Here is a 20230-nt window from a genome sequence, read left to right as displayed (position 1 = left end):
TTTAGGATTAAAAAAAAATTCAAGATCAGTGCAAGTTTTGAGATGCTACTTTAATTTTGGATCTGTTCTTGAAAATCAGAAAATATTCATAAAAATGAGTTCTAACTGACTTTCTTTTTCCAACTAGAGATTAGTCCATCTTGATTGGTAGGGTAACTTAAAATTTTGCTACATCGATTGTGTTTAAATGAAGGAAATTTAGACAAATATTGTAACAAGAATGTAAGAATTTTACAATGTTGTAAAATTAGGCTGAAATTTTGCTTAAATATGGAACTACTTTGAAGTGTGAATTTGCAAAAATTGTTGTGTGGTGCTTCTAAATGGCTGCCTGTAGAGAAACTTGTGGAAGGAGGAATACAAATGGAGCTCGTTGGATTGTGAACAATCTTACCCTCCAGGTCATTGAATCTGGGTCTTGCTGCAAGTGCCGCGTGCCTTCACATGTGAATAGCATTCCCTACTTGGGGGTTACAGATGCAGAAACCCATAAATGCTGCTTCAAGAGGCTTTAACTTAGGCTTGGATATCCACATGGACATCTGCTGCCTGTGCACAGGAAATGCATTAAGCGATAGCTCTTTGCTTTCATGCCTCTTAATCTCACTGTAGACGGATTCCAGGCAAGTGAGCTGCAGGTGGCAAAGAGGACAGATCAGTGGTGTAGACTGGCACTCCTTTCTGCTCCAAACCTTTCTCTGACCGCAGTCATCTTTTTGCATTGTGGTGGGGGAGGTGTTAATTCATTTTATAAAAATCAGAATACAAGGAAATCTTGATTTGCATTAGAAAACCTTTACAGAGATTTCTGAATGAGCATTACAGTAGAATCAACCCTTTAACAGTTGTTAAATATCTCTATAGGGATTTACCTTGCAAAATAAATGCAACAATGTTTTTGTTTTATTAATGTTCACACTGCTTTTTTTTCCTTGAAAAATACTCAATCATCTGCTACAGAAAGTCATAAATGTGTTAATTACTTCTATCAGAATCCTCTGGTATATCTATCTCCTCTGAAGTTTTAATCATTGAACTTTAAATATCAACTTTCAAACACACTTGCTAAAAGTTTTAAATTTTCAGTAGGTTTTTTGTTCGTGTTTTAGTGTACAGCTTTGTTATTCCTGTCTTAAAGAAGATTCAGATGAAATATGAATAATTCCTTTTCTTCATGCTCCCTTCAACTTTGATGTACCTTGTTAAAGTAAAATTTTAAAAAGGGAATTTGGAGGCAGGGAGAAAAAAGGTTAGTTGACTTCAGTGGAGCTTTCTCCAGACAATAAACATAAGTTGTTTTATTATGAAGAAAAGTATTTAAGGAAAGGAATTATATTTGTATGTAGACATAACTTTAATCAAAAATTCTTAACATTGGTGAGTCATGGTGGCTTTTTTGGATTGACTGTAGCAAATGACTGTCTTTTTGCTGTGGAGAAACTAATGCTAGTACTCTTCTTCTGGTTCCATTGGTACTGATACGGCCTTCTTAACAGGAAAAGGAGCCCTTCCTAAAAAAAATGGAAATTTGGGGGGAAAAAACATTTTGGGACTTTCTGATGGTATCTCACACTGCTTGCATGAAGCAATATAAAAAAATCTTGGATCTGGATCTTTAAACCATTTTTCTACCCTTCAGTTTATACAAAAATGATACAGATTGTTTTTTAATCTCTCACGATATTTTATGCAGCTTTTAGTCGTATACTAAGTAGAAATCCATGTTCTCAACCAAGCAGTTTAGTTGCCCCAAATCTAGTACTTCTGTCTATTCTTGGATGGGTTAATGGCAAAGAGTAAAGATTCTGGTTTTGAGAGATGTTACACAGATTGAAAAAGCATCTTGGATCCCAAACCTAAACTGTAATTAAAAAAATGTTTCTTGTATCTCTATTAATTTCTGAATTCATGGTCAGTTAGCGAATATGCCTGTTGTTTTGTATAGAACTTTGAGAAGGACAGTTTTCCAAGCCATAAGCATGGATTGGGGAAAAAGGAATCTAAGCATCCCTGGCAACACCTTACATCTTCCGTTACATTGCTGAATTTCTTGGCTATGTAGAATTGCTGTGGAATGGAATTTCTATTAAAAAAAATGAAAAAAAACCCTACCAAGCAGTCCCCCCAAATGCACACACTTACCTATAAAATGTGTAATTACTGCTAAACAGAGTTATTTTAAATGTTGTCTTTTCTTTTGTATTTTCCTTCTGCAGGGAAAGTGAGAAGCTTAAGTTCGTCATTGTGGACACTGACCCACTTGACAGCTTTGCATCTCAGTGACAATTCCTTATCCCGTATTCCTTCAGACATTGCCAAGCTTCACAATCTGGTATATCTGGACCTGTCCTCTAATAAAATTCGCAGTTTACCAGCAGAGCTCGGGAACATGGTGTCACTCAGGTATGTAAGTTTTAAATCTCATTTATTTACAATCTTTGTAAAAAATAGATTGGGATTTGCTGTAATTTTTATGTTCTAGTTAATAAAAAGCATAATAAATCTCCCCTTACGCACTACTTTCACCTGTTGCCCTGAAGACTTGATGTACTCTGCAGCTATAGCAGTGCTGTCTTTCTTGTGGTCTCCCATTCCCATGCATGACAGTACAGAAGCGAGCTCTAGGAGTGCTCGGTTTGGTAGCAGTCACACATCTGTACTTTTTCAAATCAGGTTTCAGCTCTTACGCATATCTTTCCAAACTGTTTAAAAAATCTGTATGTGGAGTTCCTCTCTAAGAAATATTAACACACACAAAAAAATCGCCTTTAACTTGTAGTAAGGTAGCAAAAAGATCAGATTAAACACAGTCGTACTACCTACTGTTTGTTTCCCTTATTTATTCATCTTTAATTATTCTTAATAGTTTTTATTCTCTTGGTTTTATAACAGTTGCAATCTTGCTAACATCATCTACTTCCTACCTTTTCTGTCATGTAATTTCATGACCCTATGTTATAAAGGCACCTTTTTCTCTTCGTTTTACAATGTCAAGATGCACAAAGCTAGCATGGAATATTACCTCCTTTTGAGAAGTATGAATAGTCATGACTAGATTATAATTAGGGCTGCAGCATTTCACTGTTTGTAGAGCAATGTTATGTAAACTTATAAATGATTTATGTAAGAGTAAATATTTAGAGGCAACATTCTTTTGTCCTTGACCCAAAGGAAGAACCTTCACTTAGGTTTATTAGACATTTATCAGTAATTGACTTCCTTGCTTTTAATTTTGAAGACATTTATGGTCAACTTTTTCAAATCCAGAGAATACTGAGTCTAAATTTAATTAAGATTTTATTAGAAGTAGAAGAGGGAAGAAAAAAGAAAGGGGGAGAGGGGAAGGACTGCCAATACACTAATACTTCCACTTTACCTTGCTTTGCTGTCATTTTCATTAGAACTGTATTTTCTTTAACTTTAGGAAAAGTCTACTCTGGGGATTGTTAAAATAGGGGGTTAAAATTAGTATTAAAAACTCAATCAGTTCCAAAGCAATTGAAGTCTAAGATCTTTAATCAATGTGAACCTTGCAGCTCTCTTATACAACACACTACAAAATTGTTTTCAGCTGTAGACTGTTCTGAAAAAATGTTTTGTTACTATTTCACTTTAAAGCAGTTATTAGTAATAGCTTCCTTCCTTCCTTTATCCATTGCTCAGTATTGTGAGCTAGCAATCCTAAATTTACTGAAATATTCCCAAATTCATCTTGTACTTCATCAACATCGTTTTCTTTTCATCAGTCTTTTCCTTTTATTTTAAAATAGTGCTGTAAACTTAATATTCATCATACTGAGTTAGTTGAGCACTCAGACATCAGTAATGTCAAAATATACTATGCCATCTTCGCAGTGCTTTTTCTTGATTAATTTTGATGCTGACTTAATGAAGTTTTAGTTCTTTCAAGTCTTAAGCCTCTTCTAGGTAGAGCATGCTATTATCTTGTGGATGTGGAATGTGTAGTAAAGGTCCAGGATCAAGGTAGTTTGCTATTTGTGACATAAAAATAACATTTGAATCCAGATTTCTACACACAAAAAGCTAGTGCATTAATCCACTGCACTCTCTCTGTCCTCAGTAATTGCAGCTGATCCATGATTTCTTTTCACTAGGGTGAAAGTGAAGAAAAATCCGTAGGTGCATCCTGTGTGGTAGAGCTCTGTAGGTCTCAGTCATGTTGTAGTTTGATGTTTCAGGCTGGCTCTCACTGCACACACTTCCCATAAGTTCTGGGAAGTTGTTTGGAGTAACGGTAATTAAACAATGGGAAATGCTAATATCATGAGCCACAGAAATAATTTGTGCTGACACACTTCAGAATTGGTAACACGTCTTCCAACTCCCACATCTGGAACTCTGTTATTGGTCTGTATGGCAAAGCTTGCCTAAGGCTCATTGCATATCACTTTTTACTACAGGTACTTAGAGTAAGAGTTGTCAGCAGTAAGATTTCTGATCTTTGGGGAAAGAAAAAGAAAATAAGCATTGTAATGTGTTCTCTTGGAAAGCTTGGATGTAAAACAAATTCTCTTGATTATGCTTGCAGGCACTAGTGGGATTTGTTGGGATCCTCTTTGCTGAGTAGAGAGGGAGTTCTGTGAAGGCATAGATCATTAGAGAAAACAATTGTTTCATCCAAGAGAGAAAATGTGATACCTACTACTGCGGCATTCTTCAAATTCACTGTTTTTCCTCTAGAAAAGTTTGGTATAAATATATATTTTTGTAATCTGTACCTAACTTAATTTTTTAGACATCATCAGTGCCATGAAAAGCTCTTAAAGGAAGAAGTACCTCTCCAAAGAAATTTAGTAGCCTTTTCATGTCACGCAGAATATTATACCTTAAAAAAGCCATTAAAATCTCTAAATGTTTTGAGAACCTGATGGAGATACATGACTTAGAAAAGAGGATATATAAAAATCAGTATCTGGTTAGTACTTAGAAACCCTAGAATGGTACATGGGCTTTTGAATTTCTCCCTAAAATATGAGCTTTTGTCTGTGGGATTTTATATTAAAAACAAACAACAAAAAACCTAGTTGGCCAGGTATACTATAATCTAGCAGTCGGTCGAGGAGTGGCTTGAAATTTCTAGGTAACCTGGTTAAAGAAAAAGATGGTCTCTTCCCATATCGTCCACCATTCCACCTTCCAAGGTACCTTCAAAACAAGGCACTTAACTTTTAGAAACCTTTGTGAAAATACTCAGAACTGAAAGAGCTGTGCAGGAGGTTGTTTTTAACAATATGTTAGCGAAGGACCAGATAGTGGTGGGTTTTTTTTTGGGGGGGGGGGTTTGTTTTTTTTCAAAATGCTAAGCCAGAAGTAGTAGTGTTTAATGTTTGATTCATATACTCTCTTGCAGTAATTAGAACTAATATAACTCTTGATAGACAGGTTTACTTTGCTTCCAGTCTTCCTCCCATTTCCCCCCCCCCCCAAATACTTTTTCCATTCTCAGATACTGAAAATTGTCAGGAAAGTCTTCACCACTCTAGAGTGGAACAGTTCTAAGAAAGTGAAAAGCTTTCTAACAAGTGCATTTTCTCTGTCCAGTTCATTGGGATATCAGAATTTCAGATGTATGTTCTGTTCCTGTCTGTTTTATTTTTGTAAATTAAAAAGCTTGTATTTTGTCTTAGCAGCAAAACTGTAAAAACAAAAAGCAGAAGATTACTATTATTTGACTAAAGTTCAACCATTTTCTCTTTTTATATGTGACAAAGGAAAGAAGTTTAACTGAAAGATCTTAATTTTCTGTGAAGCATTTTTTTTAAATCAATGTACAGTGTAAACCAGTGTTCACAAGAGACCTTAATCAAAAAGAACTTTAGAACTAAAAAGAACTTTAACTGTGCACTAACCTGGTAATCTCATAGCTTTAATAGAGTACCTTTGTGGTTTGGGAGTTTTTGCTTATTTGTTTTCTTGGATATAATTTTCCTTTATTTGGCCTTTAATCATAGCTGAACTGTTTTGTGGTCTGGTTTGTCAGAACTGTTACTGCTTCATCATTAGTAGTTTTTAAATGCTTTAGTTATTTTTAATGTTTACAAAATTTCTCACTATTGATGCACTTGCCAGCTACTTTCCTCTTTAATTAAATGTGTATTTTCTCTACGTGTGTGTGCGGGAGTGAGTACATCAGAATTTTCCTAACTCTTACTGGCTGTTTAGTCTTCCAGTTTTCACAATTGTGGTTTACTAGTACATTTTTTTTTCTCTTAGTTAAATTTCTTGCACTATAGGCTGCTGAAGACAAACCTTGCTCTGTTTTCAGCCTTATATGATTCTTACTCTGTCTACAGGGAACTACATTTAAATAACAACCTGTTACGAGTTTTACCTTTTGAGCTGGGAAAACTGTTCCAGTTACAGACTTTGGGTCTGAAAGGTATTACTACTTTTTCTTTCTGTGCTTTGTTTTTTTGATATCACTCTTCAGCTGTCATGGTTGTAGACTGCTGACTCATACAGTGTTACATCTGGGATTGCTATTCAGTATCTGCTTAGTCTGGTTTTATAACTATTGTCATCTAGTGATTGTTTTAAAAAAGAAAAAGCTCATTGGGAAAAATTCTCAGCATGCAGAGAGGTTTGCTTCTCTTTCTGTGGCTTAAGAGGAGGCTTTCTGTTGCTTGCATAGGCTCTGGATACAGTATTCCAGTAAGAAATAATAAGCAGTTCATTATAGATACCATACTCCCAACAATGGAATATATTATGCTATTTAAACCAAGCAGCAATTTAAAATCAATTCCCCCCTTTTTATCCCAGTACTGTATGGATTCTAGCTATGGCAACACTGAACTCCGTTTCAGTGGAAATTCCGTGGCATGGAAGGCCTGCGCGTTCAGGAGCACTGGGTGATGCTATGCCTCTCAGCCAGGTTAAGTTTCAAAAGTCTTTTTTCCCCTCCCTTAAAACTAGGAGATTGCAGTGTGCATTATCTGAAAACTTTTAGGATCTATTTATACATCTAGCAGATACTAGACTCGGGTGTGAGCGGCACGTAAACTGCCGTGGACGTTCCTCTAACGTTGAGCAAAGCAAGCAGAGGTTGCTCGTGTCTCGCCGCCTCAGCTCTGTGCCTGCGCGTGCTGCAGCACATCCTGCCATGCCAGTTCTTCACTACTGTTACATCCAACTACAGAACTTAATGCAGGAAAGACTGCATTTAACTTTGCTATAACTATTCATGCATGTAATGTTTTGTGGGACTGAGTCTTCAGTCTTAAAATTGTAAACCTATAAATAGTTTGTATTAATCTGATATCTTGTCTCAGAGATGCTGGCTCTAAACTCAGACATGTAAATTCATGCAATTTCTGATATTTCTGTAAACATGTTTGCAGGAAATCCACTTACACAGGATATTCTGAACCTTTATCAGGAACCAGATGGAACACGAAGGCTACTGAACTATTTGCTTGATAATTTGGCAGGTACTGCAAAAAGAAGTAAGTGATTGTTCTTAAAATATTTGTTTCTGCTGCTTAAAGTAAATGTGATTATCACTTGTTGTATCTTTCTTTTAAAATGTTTCAATAGTTTCAACAGAACAGCCACCTCCAAGATCTTGGATTATGTTGCAAGAACCAGACCGAACAAGACCAACAGGTACTGTAACACCGAATGGATTTTTCTTTTTTCTCTTTTTAAAACCTGCTGATCTTTAATGAAAAAAAAATTGATGCTTAAACTAACCTATTATTTATCTAATACTGGCGGCCAGTTGCAGTATTGCGCTCTCATTTTGAACATTTGTTTTTAAAGTTAACCATATTTTATTAAAAAAAGTTGTTTCTTTTTAATTAGCATACTCCTCTGTTTCTTTTTAATTAGCATACTCCTCAAAGGAATTGAAATTGTTATCTAAAAAGAGTTGCATAGTTGAATTACAGTAGGCTTAATTGAATTTTTTTTTTTGAGGAACAAAAAATGGCAGGCTGTGGTCATAATTCTTCATTGATGTAGAGGTTTTTTAAGTAACCTATGTATCATCTTTGACTCTAGGCTTTTGTTTGCTGTTAGTATTCATGCACTGTTTCAGTGTTTACTATTTTTCTTCTGCCTGAGGCGTTTAAAATACAGGCTTTTATATTTGTCTGCCGACCTAAACTCTTCTTACCATGTTTCTCAATAATTGCAGTGCCCTGTACTTCAAGGCTGACATAAGTATTCTTTCTTCTATTGATTTTATTAAGAAGGTTGCTACAGTGACATTTTTAACTATGTCATTTGTCAACAGCTCTTCTTTTGCTGGTTCAAATAAAATTTACATGTTCCGACTTTGAAGATACTATGTGACTTGTCATTTGCTGTCCCCTATTTGCTTTCAAACTGCTGGGTTTGGGCTCCCAGTCAACCTGAGATTATTGCCTCAGTTTGCTAAATCTTCAGACATCTTCCCCCCCCGGCTGTCTATCACTCTTGAGAGAGCTCCCAATAAATTTCCAAGGAAAGCATCTCGTTATTGCACTGCAAATGCCTTCACGCTTTTGGGTTTTCTTGTTTGTTTGTTTTTTAAAAAATGTTGCTGGATTATCTGTCATGTTGCCCCAGATTGTCTCATTGGGTCCCCTCATTTTCCAAACAAATACAGAGGAGAAGTAGCTTTTTTTATCTTTACAGTTGCATTCTATGGTTTTTGAGGCTTTTTTTTTTTAGTTTTCATTGTGCCTGCATAGTATACTGTGCAAAGGGATCCTAGCAGCTGTGGATCTGTTACAGTTCATGGTGGTAATAATTAAATACGTTTTAAATAATCTATTTAAAGAGTTTACAAACCTTAGTCTAGTTAGCGAATTTAAGTGTACAATACACTTACCTTGTTTTACTTTTCACATTAATAGATCACTTACTGTAAAGTGTGTTTGCCTGCTATTTACTGTATCAAGTATACAAAGAGCTCCCCTCCATCACCACCCATGGATGTTAGAAGAAGGCTGCTGTAAATCCAAACGTGGATGGTAGTTTGTCATTTGAGAAGGACTAACAAATGCTTTTTTAGTATAAGTGCAGATGCTGTGTTTTGGTTGAAGCAAATGAAGCATGAACTGATAAAACTACTGAAGGCAAAAGTGCAAAAAACATAATTGTACTTTTTTGTTAAATGTATCAGTGTGTAAGTAAAATTGTTGTTCTACAGCCTTGTTCTCTGTCATGTGTTACAACGTACTTTGTGATAAATATGCTACCCGGCAGCTGTATGGCTATTGTCCATCTTGGGCATTGAACTGGGAATACAGAAAAAAAGCCATTATGCAGGAAATCCTAAGCTGCAATGCTGACATCATAAGCCTTCAGGTAAAAAATATATTTCTGTTTCTTTTCCTTTTGTATTCTCATGTACTGGCTTCTCTATATTAAATGTATTTACAGTAGGTTATTTGTTTTCAAAACCGTGTGAAAACAAACCAAAAACTGGTGTTTAAAACATTATTTGTTGCTTGACATCAAAAAAATGCTTTTCAGCCCACTCAGCTGGAATGTGAATCAGCAGCTGCTGATCAAAGAAATGTGTGTGGGGGTGCCTTTGTGTGTGCATGTGTATGTGGGGGTATAATTGACACATTTTGAAATAAAAGGCTTGAGATAATCATAACTGGGGATTACAGAAATTCATTTATATTTTCTTCTTAAAGTAGGAATATTGCTCTCATATTTGCATTTTCTATGCTTAATTCTTATGATTTTTCTAAAGCTAGTTTGAAAATGATTTATGCTTCTGAAAAGACTAAATAATACCAGTCTTCTGTGTTTTGGTAGTAGTACACTCATGCTGTGTGCTGTCTTACAACTTTATAGGAGGTTGAAACTGAACAGTACTACAGTTTTTTCCTGGTAGAATTGAAAGAACGTGGCTATAATGGATTCTTCAGTCCAAAATCTAGAGCTAGGACAATGTCGGAACAGGAAAGAAAACATGTTGATGGTTGTGCAATATTTTTCAAAACAGAAAAGTAAGTGCTGTGTTTTATGAAGCTTGCTGTTTTGTCTTGCGCTTTTTCACACAATTTCTTGTGTCAGTCTGCACTCCAGACAATTTGGCATTAGTCGCCCTTTTTTGTAGCGATTCAGTGTTTCTTATAGAGCATTCCTAACTAAGAATATTCTGTACAAGAGAAATCATTCTGTGTCTAACTAGCCATAGAGAATTTTAACCTGAATTTCTGTCCATATTCATTCTTTTGGAGCAAAATAGGTTGGGAGATCACTACATTGTACTTTAATTGTTGAGTAAATGTGTCATCATATGTTAATAATGGGAAAGCAATGAAAAAATATTGCTGAAATGAGACCTCAGATGACGTTAACTTTTTGATACCCGAGCCTTCTGTAAAAGCTGAAGAAAAGGCACTTAAAATCACTGATAACTTCTGACGATAATGCCTCCCTTAAGAGCTGCAGTGGTTATTGTGATTTCAGGTCAGAATTTGTATAAAATTATGTGGCCCAATGAGATTTTCACATCATAAATGTTTTTGAACCTTAATTAGAAGAGGAATTCTCTCTAACATTTCCTTTTGGCATTTGTCTGCTGATAAAGCTATGTATGATGTTTCTCTTTCAGATTTACTTTGGTTCAAAAACATACTGTTGAGTTCAATCAACTAGCTATGGCAAACTCAGAAGGTTCAGAAGCTATGCTGAACAGAGTTATGACAAAAGATAACATTGGAGTTGCTGTATTACTAGAACTGCGAAAGGAATTGATAGAAATGTCATGTAAGTCCTGTTTAGTTCAATTGTCTGCATTTTATAATTGAAAAAGCAAGATGGATTTTTGTTGCAGTAAAATAGAGAGAAGCTAGGTTCTACAGATCAGTGTAACTTCGTGCATTTTATGCCCAGGCGAACTTATTTCCAAAGATGATTTGGGGAAAAGTCATATTATTCAAATGATGAGGTTTTTTTTCCATGTGTACATCTTGTTTTTAAAAAAGTATAAAGGAACAACTGAATTTTGAAACAGAGGGAAAAACAAACAAACAACTTTGCTTGGAGGTGTGCACAGGTGTCAATCAATTGGTATTAGTCTCATGCTTCTGGATCATATATATGCGTAATTTTAACTTATTTTCTTCACTGTCATGCTTATAAAACCTCCTTGTTCTGCCCTATCACTCTTAGTTTAGGAAATGTAAATTGGCTTTATAAGTACCTCAGTGGGCCCCTATTCAACCTATGTTGTGTTTATCTCGATAAGGCTTTATTAATTCAGATTCTAACAAACAAGCCTTTTTAAAAAGCACTTCTGGCAAGAGAGGGAACTCATTCCCTAAGGGGATATGGGCATTACTTGTTTATCATTGCAAGTAGCCTGTTGTAATTTTTAAAAATACACAGTTGGTCTTTCAGTGGGCCTATCTGTTATTTATGGTAATTAATGGTATTCTTAAATACATAGGTGTTACATATCCTCTGCTAGTTTTGTTTATTAATGGTCTTCAATGTGAAACACAATTATTCCTAGCACTATATATCAGCTAAAATGTTCACTAAACATAAAAGGAATTTTATGACCCTCTTCATGTAAAACATACCACATATCAGTTAGTTTAAGCAACTGGGTATTTGTTCTCCATTGAAACATCTTGTTTAAAACTCAGCCTAATAAAAGATAAGTGTTTTCTGTTGCTGACAATGTAAGTGTAAGTAACTAATCTTAAATTTTAGCTGGCAAGCCACATCTTGGGATGGAAAAACAGCTAGTTCTTGTAGCTAATGCACATATGCATTGGGACCCAGATTATTCTGATGTGAAGCTGGTTCAGACTATGATGTTCCTGTCTGAGGTAAAGAACATTATTGATAAAGCTTCTCGTAGTCTCAAACCTGGTGTTTCGGGAGAACTTGGGACCATTCCACTTGTACTGTGTGCAGATCTCAATTCTCTGCCAGACTCTGGTAAGAGTACTATTTTTTTATTTTTTATTTTTTTAGAATGTTTTAAGTGTGTAATAATTTAAATTATAAGTCCTTTTTTAAAGGAATTTCAACATTCCCGTAACATAACAATAAGTTGTTTGATACTATAACCTCTAAAGGTACTAAGAAAATAGAAGGAAGAATTTCTTTCATGAGTGATCTTAAGCTATATCTGTAATACGACATATGCAATGTCTTTCAGAAACATTTTGTTTGCCATTTGGCAGTAAAGGAATGGAAAGGAAGAAAATATCTTCCAAAATAACTGGAAATATTAGTATGTTGCTGATAAATGTGGGGTTTTTTTTTTGTTTAAGTGTGAAAATACAGATTCTTCTCTTTAAAGTGGCAGTCGTTTTCTGGAGCTTAAACATTTTAGGACTCCTAAAACTGTATACATCTCTTACATGCTATCAGAAAAGGGATTCTTCAGAGTGCTTTACTAGCGTAGGACTTCTGCCCCCCTTTTGGCCTCTTCTGGGCAACTCTTAATGTCTTTCGGAATGGTTATTGCTTAGCTTTATTGGAAATCTGATTCACTGTGATCTTGAGAAAGCAAGTATTTTTAATGGCTATTGCAATAGCAAATTCTTATATCTGATTTGTATATTCAGAACAACTAGTTATTTCTTTTACAGAATCCCTAGCGAAGTTGTTCTGAAACTGAGATGCATCACTAGTTTTCTAAGACACAAGTCTGTCGACTTGGCTTTGTGGCATCTTTCAGGTTACCCTTATCTGGATAGTATGTTGTTACTTTTTGAAAAGTTTTAACTTAAGAATTTTGAAACTCAAGATTTGAGCACAGAGATGAGACAAAGGGGAAACTGCTTACTTAGCATCTATGGAGTTTTATTTCTGATCCTTTCATCCTCCTCCTAATCAGTGCGCTCCATACTAAACTTCCTTCAATTAGAAAAAAAAAAATCTAGATGTCTCTTTTGTATAGGTGGCATTTCTTTTGGACACTAATGTATGTTGTCTTGGAATATTTTATAGTAACTACTACTGACTATTGTGTATATGTTAAGGTTTTGCTCATATAAAGCATAAGATTGCATATATGGCTTAAAGCAGTCTACACAATTATTTGCTGAATGTTTGTTAGTACCGTCTTGTCTATACGTGTGTCTCCTATTAGGTGTCGTCGAGTACTTGAGCACTGGTGGAGTGGAAACAAACCACAAAGATTTTAAGGAACTGAGATACAATGAAAGTCTTACCAACTTCAGCTGTAATGGAAAGAATGGAACAACAAATGGGAGAATTACACATGGTTTCAAGTTGAAGAGTGCCTATGAGAATGGCCTAATGCCTTATACAAATTATACATTTGACTTCAAGGTAAGGAGTTTGCCGTTATTTTGAAAAAGTTTTCCCATTTGAAGCTAAACTAAAGTGATTTGCTGTACTGAACTGTTAAAGAAGTTCAGCTGTTTGGGTAGCTAATAGTAAGCTTACACATTTGTATTTAAAACATAGCAAAGTAGAGTACATAACACTTCATTTTCCTAGGAACCAAGTTTCACTTTTTCTTTTTTGCATCTTGTACTAGATTTGCCAGATCTAGGATGCTGTTGTTATTCCTTGTAGGAGGACTTTGTATTGTAATACTACAAGCTAAATTAAATAGTAGAACGGTGGTGGTGAAGCTGCTAACTGCAAGGGAATAGTAATCCGTGTTACTACTCAAAAGCTATCAGTGCTTCCTTGCCCAGGGAAAACAAAAGACAGTTGTTTTTCCTCTCAAAATTAGAGAAATGTGTCTTGGAGCTTTGTAGGAGGTTTCAAATTAGACTCCACAAAAGCAAGGCAGAAGTGATACTGGGTGGACTTTTTATTTGTTTCCCTAATCTATATTAGGCAACTCTTGGGATAGGAAGTAGAAGTCTCCTAAATCAGCTTGCCATGGAGAAGGAATGGTAGCATTTAAGTTATTTCTAGTATTGAGCATACCTTTTGTTCGGAAAAATAATATGGGTAAAGAGTTGTATACTAATAATTGATTTTTATTTCCTTTCTTGTTTCAGGGTATTATAGACTACATCTTCTACTCTAAACCTCAGCTGAACATACTTGGTATTCTTGGACCATTAGATCATCATTGGTTAATAGAGAACAATATAAGTGGTTGTCCACATCCACTCATCCCTTCTGACCACTTCTCACTTTTTGCACAACTGGAGCTTTTGCTGCCTTTCCTGCCTCCTGTAAATGGAATCCATCTCCCTGGCAGGAGGTAGTCAAGTACATTTTAGAGGGCAACCTCAATCTAACTTGTACAGTTGTAAAATCTGAATATAGAGGAGTGAGGTATGGCCAACAGGGAATTTTTTTCTTAATGATCTTAAATCTAATTATTTGCTAAAGATATAGTAAAAGCCAGGTGCTATCAACAGACACAATTCTGAGCCCAATATACTTTGTATACTGTTAGACAGTGATTGGTGCGTTTGCACCTTTCTTTAATACGTTACAATTAAACTTCCTGTTTCTTATATCCAACGTGACATTTTCATGCCTTGAAATAGGGAATTGTTATATACAGTATATTCTCTTTGCACAGTTATCTGTAGCACTACTTTTTTGAGGCCAGTAGAAACATCCGGAGAACATTCTTCCGTACTTCACTCCCTCCTTTTTCAGACTTGTTTGTAAAATATAGAATTTGAATTTAGCCTTTATTGATTGTATATGAACAACAGAAAACCTGATTTATGAGATTTTGTACTTAAAAAAAATCAGATTTGGAAAATGATTGTATTGTAAACTAAGGCTAAATTTTTATCTGTTTTCATGTGTTATAAAGGCCAGCTTGTAAAAGAGGTTGTCACAGGTTTTCTCTGCTAATGATTTGCACTGTTAGGGTTTTGTTAGCCCTTTTGTACTACTTTTTATGTTCAATTGAGAACATTGCTTTTAAAATCCAGATCTGTAAAATCCTAGTCAGTATCTTGCAAAGGTAACTAAATACCTTCTGTCTTTTTCTGATTTTTTAAAAAAGAGAAAAGCATAGAGTTCTCACAGAACAGATAAGCTAAGCAGTGAATATAAGTAGACCTGAATGGATTGAAAGTTATTATTGATGTGTATACACTCAGATACTTTTCTCATCTCTAATTTTTGAAGTAAAATTAGGGATACTTGTGTATAGCTTCTTCATTTCTATTTTAAATACTTGTCCTATCTCCACTGTGCCTGCTTAAATTTGTTCTCAACTAGCACTGCCTGTGCATGCAGAGAGATCCTGTGCATCCTCTTTTATTTTTTTTTAAATAATGTTAACACTTGTGAAAATTTTATGAAGATACTTTTGTATAAGCTGTGGCATCTTTTTTTCCTTTGTGGAGCATTGAATATCACACTTTTGAACATGTTCAGGTTTTGGGTACACATTTTCTAGCTTCTAATACCCATGCACTGCTTCTTTCAGTGTCATTGCACAGTGCTGTTTTTCCCACTAAGAATTACTATCATGTGAATTCTCTTTAGTTTAAGTGTGTTCCTCAGTTTCAGAAAGTATCATTCCTTGAAGAAGAAAAAAACAACCCTACATTTTTCTATTGATGAAGCAGTGTAAAATAAATGCATTTTCAATACAGGTCCCACAGACAATTCTTCAGATCATTTTTAAAGTGACCAAGTCTTATTTTAAAGTGTCAAGCAAGACTAAAGTTATAGTGTACCCTCAGTGCCATTTGTGTCATGAAGCCAAGTACTTAACAGCTTACATTTGTAACTTGTGTATTCTTATTCTAAAAGGGAGAATTTATCTCCTTAAACGATAATCAATGTAAAGAACTGAGATAGAGAGCTTGGTCTTAAACAGCTTTTGTTTCGGCTGCAGGCAGAGAAGCAAAAGGACACTGAGCATTAAGAAAAACTTTCTAAATATTGTGAGTTTTTATATGTAATAGAATGGATTGGTAATAATGATTCAAAATTTTACGAAAAAGTAGTCGGCACATAAGTGTGCTCAAACCGTTCTGTTTTAAGCTAAGAGTAAAAATGACAAACAGATCGGATATGTAAAATATATATTTTAAATTTCAACAGGAGAAATCTTGATCTTGAATCCTTGTCTGGGACCTGATCTCTTGGGGTTATTTTGTTTTGGTTTTAGTTGTGAAAACACCAAACATGTCCAGTTTATAATCAGTACATTGAAATGCTGGTAGTATTGCTGTAGTAGACTTAACTCGTAGTGTTATTTTTTTCTGTTTGTTTTTGGGGGTTTTTTTGTAAAGTGTGAATAAAAGGTGTTTTACTCATGTTTCCTTAATGATGTCTTGGTAATGTACATCATGACAATTTCCAGTGACGATGAGCCAATTTAGCTCGTCAAACTGAGCAAACTATTTTTCTTTTCTGATTATCTGGATTGTGTAATGAGTCCAGAAAGCTTTACAGAAGGGGAAGGGAAGCACTTACTCATTTTGTATTTCTTAGAGGGGGATAATTTACTTTAATAGATGCTGGAGCTTGAGTGCACTTGTTAGATTCTAAAGGTTTGAGCTTTATCCAATATGTTTTCTCCTGTATTTCTTAGTCTTAAGTATATTTGAATTTATGACAGCATATTAAAATATGGCCCGTTTTGTGCTTTTGGAGACCCAACTGTTCTTGTTTAGTTAAGTTACAAAGGGTCCGTTTTAAATAACCATTTTCTCTGGCTTTTATACGAGACTGTCGGTCCTGATCAAAAACCCACTGAATACATTGAAGACACTCCTTTGACTTCACTGGGTTTTAACTGGACTCTAACCATGACTCGAGGGCTGAACAAAGGAGAAATATTTTGAATATAGGGAAAGACCAGATGCACCAAAACAGAGCTGAGATAAACTTTGTCAAATAATCTTTCAAAGAAAATATATTCCTGTGTCAAACAAATCTAACTCAAAAGTCTCAATTTCCAGCTATAATATAGAATAAGGCAATAAACCATGTTTTCACAAAATCAAAATGTTTGCTTTATAGAGTCTTTAACATAAAATGGTTATTTTCAGTATTTTCATTTGAGGTGGTTTTGGGTGTTGCCATAATGTACCTTCAGTGTTCTTGTTATAAAAGCACATATAGCAAAAGTCACAGAAAATCAATGGGGTTGAAAGATTTTTATTTAGGTTAGACCAGGCTCTTTTCCACTTAAAGTGCAGTCAGCCATATCTTGTTTAATTTCATTTACATTTACAAAAACTTCCGGATATCAAAATGCAAAATGAAATATACCTTTAAGTAAAATAATTGATTAGAGTACAAGACATTAATACACAAGTTGCTGCTTTTAACATAACACAAGTGGGGGAAAAACATACAAGGCAGTGTGTTTTGTAATTATTTTGTCCTTTTAGCAGCTTAAACAACAACAAGAAAAAGTAAATTTGGCTAGTGTTTTGACTGACTTTGCTTAGATTATTGTATGTATGAGTCTTTGATCTAACTTTAGGCAAATCTCTCACATTTGTTTAGAATGCAGATTTAGAAGATAGCTTATGGTTTGCTTTTCAGCCACACAATAAAACCTATATTAAAGACAAAATAATTACAACATCATTGAAAGAAACTAATTACACCGTAAAACTTAACAAAATTTCAGTTAACTGCTTAAGTAGCAAGCTTTTTTCATCCAGCCGGACACAGTATTTTTTTAGTATGTAACTGCTATTCTTTTCTTTTGGTTGCATAAATTTGTAACACTTAAGTGTCTTTGGTATGTTTAAGTAGTGTCTAAAATAGAATATCTTAGTCTTTATTCACAGTACTTCTGTATAATGTGTAATGCACTGGACTAACTCTTGTTTACCATTCATGTAACAAAAACCAGCACATTATCTGCACTAAGCTCAAAGAATGTTGCATTTGTCTATAGGCAGCTCTTCAATAAGATAAATGGGAAACTGAATATGGTCTGATGGTAAACAAGGGCTTTTACTGTTCTCTTCAGTGGAACTTTCTTCTTGGTCAAATTTTAACTAGTTAGTATTATATTTATATACAGGGTCTTCTTTTTCTTTACCAATGTATTTTCCTACTCATAGCTGACCAATAAATCCAATATCTGTTTCAAACCTTCTTGAAGTCTAATTCATATTTTAATTCTAAAGCTTTTCTCAAGTTGCACAAATAGCCAAAGTGGGCAAAGCATGCTAAAGGAAGATGGAAATGTGTAAGAAACTTGACAAGTGCAGATAATCCTGAACTCTTTTCTGGATCTGCAGATCCAGAAAATTATTTGAATCACTTGGGTTTGAGTCGCCATTTGTGGAAAGCCCAAGTCCAAGCCTGGAACGTGCAACCTACTCCCTGTCCCTGAAATAAAGACCTCAGCCCCAGATTTCACGTTTGGCCAACTTCTGACCTTCTTAAGTCAGCGCAGTGAGTTATGCCATGTGTCCAGTGCCTCCCACTGGCTCTTTCCTCCCTTGCCCTCATCTTACAAAGCCCAAAGAAGATTTGGGGTCGGGCAGTGGGAAGGGATGGGCATGGTTTTCTTTGTTCCTTTCCAATGTTAAATTAATGGGAAAAGGAGTCTTCAAAGTGAAGATTTATTGCCTCTTTTTTTCAAGAGTGAGATTCAGCTAAACCTTGTTTTTAATTATCACATTTTTTCTCAGTGTTTTTTCTGTATCAGTGTATGCATAACATGCCAGATTTTTATTTTATATGATGTTCCTATTGCTAAAAGCAGAAAGCATCAAATATCTGAGCACACTTGCTGGGTAAAGCATTTGAGGCACAAAAGACAAATCTCACTGCCACTTCCATGCCTTTTCAGAAGTAACGTTCAATACATTGGCCCTTTTTTGCTTTGAAATAACTGATCCAATTTAGTGTTTTCATGAATACCACAGGGGCCAGCATGTTCAGCTTGTGTGTAGTTTTAAAATTTGTCTTGAAACAGTTGCAAGTCCCCAGTGGAGTTATGAGTTTCATTACAGGCTTCAGCAATTAATTTCTCTTCAGGTCTGTGTCAGATCTGAAATTTTAATTCTTGCAACAGATTTGCAGTCTTGCCACTAGATGGTGCATGTAACGCAGGCTTTATGTGCACAGGGAGCTGCGGAGGGTGTGTTTGAGTGACACCCGGAAAGTGTGGCCAAGGGAATTACCCTGGAAGATATTTGCTGGAATTCAGGCCCAGGACCTAAACTTATTCCTGACAGCATTTGGTTTGGTAATATCCATGTTGATTATACATTGGGTTTATAAATCCAGCTGTCATGACAAAAAGTGCAAAAGACTTTACAGCGTTAGATTCACTCTAAGATCATAGTTGGATTTAGTATTCTTAATACCTTGTTTTAAGGTGCATGCAATTGTTAGTTGCCAACTGAAGTTCATGAATTCTTAAATAGTATCTACTAACTTGAGATGTGAGTGGGGGGGCTCCATCCATACGGAAAGAGGTGACTTCCTTGCAAGAAGTGGCGGAGGGCCTGATGTCCTGTCCAGAGAGAGAGGATATGGATAAAGGTATCCCTCATTCCGACAAAGTTCAGCTTGTGTCTTGCAGTCCTAAGCAAAGTAGGAGACAATTTTTCTTAATTTGCAGGAATATAACTAGAGCTTTTTAAATATAATTAAGTGCCTGATCACCCTGGCCATTTCATTATACCCCGTGTCTACTGAAGTGGTGCAGAGATGGTGCAGAAGTAGGTTTTGCACCTTCTAGGGTGGGAATTTCCCAGATTAGTGCAGATGACTGCTTTGTGTTTCTTTCGTACTTATGCAGGCAGAGCCAGAAGACGCTTGAGGCACCTGGAATCAAGCCTGAGCAGGGAGGAGAAGCAGCCAAGACAGAGGTCCTTGGAAAGGACAAGAATATGTAAGGTACCTAAGGTGACCTTTTGGACAAAACCCGATTTCATTAAAGGGTGAGTGTTCTGGTTACTTTCTTGCTTTACATCTTACCCTCCTAACCCGGAGGCACTAATAGAGCTCTCTCTGAATGTTTGCGTACTCGCTCTGCATTGGAAGCAGTGGAGTTAATTAAGCTATGGACCTTTGGTGCATTTGAATATTTTCTTATTCCAAAGTACGCTTAGTCTTCTCCCAAATTATGTTTTAAAAAGATAGAAGGATATGTTCTAGTTTAAATCTTCCAAATGCATGAGTGAATAGCATCCATTTCTTTTAAAAATGTTCAATGTTTGTTGCAAAAAAACAAACAAGCATATATTACAAAGAAAAATATATATATGCGCTCCTCTTGGCTTTTAATGACCTCAGAGGTTTAAACTTCAACTAATCATTCATAGCACGCTCTTTTTCTTCATTCTTTTTTCTT

The 20230-nt window shown here is 35.4% G+C and overlaps 1 protein-coding gene across 3 annotated transcripts in view; it reads left to right on the top strand.

The window, feature by feature from the left end:
• CNOT6 (CCR4-NOT transcription complex subunit 6) overlaps window positions 1-18011 on the top strand; it is a 34129-nt gene extending 16118 nt beyond the window's left edge. For 2 of the 3 annotated variants that reach the window (XM_062587393.1, XM_062587394.1), the window contains 10 exons: window positions 2217-2403; window positions 6315-6400; window positions 7362-7466; window positions 7558-7626; window positions 9158-9315; window positions 9817-9971; window positions 10583-10737; window positions 11689-11919; window positions 13082-13284; window positions 13971-18011. In XM_062587393.1, the coding sequence (XP_062443377.1) occupies window positions 2217-2403; window positions 6315-6400; window positions 7362-7466; window positions 7558-7626; window positions 9158-9315; window positions 9817-9971; window positions 10583-10737; window positions 11689-11919; window positions 13082-13284; window positions 13971-14183 (1562 nt within the window). In that variant the 3' untranslated portion in view covers window positions 14184-18011. The remainder of the gene's footprint in view (window positions 1-2216; window positions 2404-6314; window positions 6401-7361; window positions 7467-7557; window positions 7627-9157; window positions 9316-9816; window positions 9972-10582; window positions 10738-11688; window positions 11920-13081; window positions 13285-13970) is intronic. The other variant, XM_062587395.1, reaches the window with a different exon arrangement.
• The last annotated feature ends 2219 nt before the right edge of the window (window positions 18012-20230 follow it).

The sequence above is a fragment of the Rhea pennata genome, chromosome 14 (genome assembly GCF_028389875.1).
Source record: "Rhea pennata isolate bPtePen1 chromosome 14, bPtePen1.pri, whole genome shotgun sequence".
In the NCBI taxonomy this organism is placed as follows: domain Eukaryota; kingdom Metazoa; phylum Chordata; class Aves; order Rheiformes; family Rheidae; genus Rhea; species Rhea pennata.
This window is presented reverse-complemented; position numbering and strand designations above follow the sequence as displayed.